A 3,936-nucleotide genomic window follows, 5' to 3' on the forward strand; every position below is an offset into this window, starting at 1 on the left:
GACGCCCGATGATTGGACGTTTGTTAGTTTAGTGGAGCGAATCTATAATCCTCTTATTAATTAAAACAGTGAATAAGTGAATATAATCAAATAATGGCTAGAGACATTAAAGACAGGGTGGAATTTGATGCTCTACTGACAGCGTCCGGTGAATTTGGTCGATACCAAATATTAATGGCGCTGGCTATGTTCCCTTTCTACACTTTCGTCGTGTTTGTGTATTTTACACAGCTCTTTCTGACTGAAGTTTCGCCGAACCATTGGTGCTGGGTTCCAGAATTGGAAAACTTAACTGCGATGGAACGGAGATCGTTAGTCGCGCCTCCAGACGATATGACACGATTCGGATACTCCAAATGTAGGACATATGATGTCGATTGGACAAACGTGCTGCACACTGCGCAGACGCCAAACAATACGTGGCCAACTATTCCCTGTCAGAACGGATGGGAGTTTAACAAAAGTGAAATACCATATCCAACAATCACGAGTGAAATGGGTTGGGTGTGTGATAAGGACAGCTATCCAGCTACAGCTCAATCAGCCTTTTTCGTTGGTTCCATAGTAGGAAGTTTTTTTATTGGCTTTATAGCTGACCGTTATGGACGTTTAAAAGCTACGATTATCAGTAACATGATGGGCTGTATATTCGGTACTTTGAGTGTCTTATCGACGAACTTATATGATTTTATGGCCTATAGATTTTTTACTGGCATCGCCTATGACAGTTGCAGAAATATGGCATATTTAATTGTTTTAGAGTTTATAGTACCAAAGCATAGAAGTGTTATATCCAACGTATCCTTTGCGATATTTTACAGTTTGGCACTCGTTGTGCTCCCTTGGATTGTTCTAGCTAGTGGACATTGGAAAATTGCAGCGTTAGTTACTTCAGTGCCGATTGGGTTTTCATTGTTTACCCCGGTATTCCTTCCCGAAAGCCCAAAGTGGTTACTCTCTAAAGGAAGAGTCGATGAAGCTGTGAGTAAAGCTGAAAGAGTAGCGAAAATAAATAAAAAAACGATCCCTAAAGACCTAATCGAAAGGTTTAAAGCCAGTGCTGCACAATGCGAAGAAGACAAAGACATAAACATATTAGAAGTGTTGAAAAGACCATTTTTAAGACGAGCTTTTCTTATTATTATTCTTCAGTACACGTGCGTTTCAGTAACGTTTGATGCATTATTCAGGAGTATTAAACAATTAGATTTCGACTTCTTCATTTCTTTCACATTGATATCGTTCACTGAATTTCCATCAACATTCATAGTCGGTTTTATTATGGATATATTCGGGAGAAAAAGTCTTATGTTTGTGTTGCTAACGATTTGTGCGATATTTAGTGTAATGACAACGTTTTTCTCTGGTTGGCCATCTCTCGTTTGTGCTTTTATAATGAGATTTATGTTAAATATGGCATTCAATATATCCATGCAATGGATTCCAGAGATTCTTCCGGCTGCTGTGAGAGCGTCTGGCACGTCTATCGTTCACATTTGTAGTTTTATAGTTCTTATTATTTCTCCTTATATTGTTTATTTAGAAGTCTATATATCGTGGCTGCCATTAGTAATATTAGCGTGTATTTGTATAGTAGGGGCCTTAACAGCTTTATTTTTACCAGAAACAGCGAATAGAGAAATGCCTCAAACATTTGATGATGCTGAGGAAATGGTTAGGCATTTAAAAATCTGGGACTTTTCATACTGTGTACGACATAGAAAAGAGAAAAGTGGGATAGAAAATCCCGGAATTGCATTAAATGAATAATTAGGTAATTCATAGCTTTATTATTAAGATCTAATTTAGATTATTTTATCACAATGTTATACCGATTACAATGTTAACCAAAAACTGTTTAATTTTATTTTTCATTTCGTGTTCAAAACTTGCTCAAATACTTAGGTACTATTAATAATCTAGAATTACATAATTACAAAATATTCTTTAGTGATATTCTCAATTTCTTTTAAATCTAAGTTAGAACCTTGATACAAATATTATCTTGTATACAGTACGTACTACAATTATTTTTCCTATAGGTACCCATATATTTTGCATTTGGTAAGTATTTCAAATATATTCGTTCATTCGTTCGATGTCATAAATAAGTAGGTACCTACTTTAGCAAAAATAACGCATGCCATAAGACACTATTCATATCTACTGCTACCAATTTAAATAATAAATATGTATGATGAAATCAGATACCAGTTTAAAAACAAAAATAAGACCTTAAAAATATGGGCACCTTTACAAAGATAATGTTATCGTTTCTGCAATAGAAGCAAGAAATAAATAATTGTTTTAAAATTCCTAAACGCTCAAATTCATTTAAAAATTCAATTCAATCCGTAAGTAATTATTTTAGAGACACATATTACATAATATGTAGTTACCTACGCAAATATGTAGAAGAAATATGAGTACCTAACATAACTTTTACAATTTCAAATTTTAATGATCGTAGTGACGAATACAGTTTAAATACAATAGGTATAATATAATATGTCTTACAATGGTCTTACAGGAAACACTAAATATTATTTTAAAATATATTTTTAGGTGTGTCTAGTTGTATAGCATTGTCTAGTAACTGAATATTCATAAATGATGTCTGAATTTAAAACTCTTCAAAGAAAAAGGATAAAGAGAGATCAAGTACAATGTTTATTAATATGGAATTAATCAACACGATCAGCTAATAAATACCTGCTTCATGGAAAATAATAGCTAAGATGTAATTATATAATCGAGAAGTTACCTCACTAATTCCATAATAAATAAAAATGCAAATTGACTTCCTTCACGTGGAAGTATGGTTTTAATCGTTGCTCCTACAAAGATATTTAAAATAGATTTCTTTGTTTTATTCTAATTGGAAAAATTGTATAGAACTTCATAGATAAAGTAAATTTTCTCTGTAATTTTTTTACACCCACGTTAACTGCTGGACAGTTTTTGATGACTTTTATAAACATAGTGGATAAAGGAGATTCGGCTTATTTCTAAAAAGTTACCTAGGTGGTACAGGGAGCCATACATTTTGTCACACAATATAGTATATAACAGATATTGATATTATGTGTTAATATAATAGATATTTAGGAATAATGTATATTTCTACAGGTTATCTTTATAATATAAATATACATACTATGATGTAAATAAAAAAGAAAAGTATTTCCTTTTTATAGACACGTGATATTTAATGACTAATGTAAAATGTTCCATGAATAAGTACTAAGACAACTCACTAATTGAACAGCGCATGTATTTTATTGTTTAAAAGTATAAATTTAAGTGTAGGCAATAGAATATACCGAGACAAATAGGAATGAATTGCAAACAACCTTTAATGAATGGAAATTTTAACGAATTCTCGAATAGCTCTATTTCTTTAGAAACAGCAAACCGCATCTGTAATTCACAATTTACATATTATTACAAGTGCCTATAGAAGTTGATTTAATATTTTGTGATGCTCAAAATGAGCATTTATTAAGTTAAAATAAGCTAACCCAATTCTAAGTTCTTAATAAATTTATTTGGAACTTGAAACTTTATTTATTTAAGCATTTAATAACTAGCAAAGGTCAACACACACATCAATAGTCATATAACAAGTTATTTTTCAACTATTTACAACTCTTATAAAACTGATAAAGCCTAATTTTATCAGTTAATATTTTAACTAGACTTTTAAATATAAATATGCCACCTATTTTTTCTTCTTTTGAATATTTAGGTACCATACCTATTATACCTACCGACCATTATGTATAAATACCATTATGTAAAACCAATAATGGTTTCCGAATCAAATGGGCTTCAGCTATCGATTTTTTAGCTCAGAAATATTATTCTCTTAAATCTAATGATAAGAAGTCCTTGTTGACGTTCGCAATCTGGGATCTGTACTAATGCTAATGAACA

The 3,936-nt window shown here is 31.6% G+C and overlaps 1 protein-coding gene across 1 annotated transcript; it reads left to right on the plus strand.

Moving 5' to 3' along the window:
• Nucleotides 1-1,854, plus strand: LOC123693327 (carcinine transporter-like). Its single transcript, XM_045638370.1, has one exon. The coding sequence runs from the start codon at nt 94-96 to the stop codon at nt 1,768-1,770; it is 1,677 nt and encodes a 558-aa protein (XP_045494326.1). The 5' UTR covers nt 1-93; the 3' UTR covers nt 1,771-1,854.
• The last annotated feature ends 2,082 nt before the right edge of the window (nt 1,855-3,936 follow it).

This window comes from Colias croceus, chromosome 7 (assembly GCF_905220415.1).
Source record: "Colias croceus chromosome 7, ilColCroc2.1".
In the NCBI taxonomy this organism is placed as follows: Eukaryota; Metazoa; Arthropoda; class Insecta; order Lepidoptera; family Pieridae; genus Colias; species Colias croceus.

Bases quoted from the DNA above. Each gene is read 5' to 3' on its own strand.
- LOC123693327 (XM_045638370.1), top strand. From the start codon at position 94: ATGGCTAGAGACATTAAAGACAGGGTGGAATTTGATGCTCTACTGACA.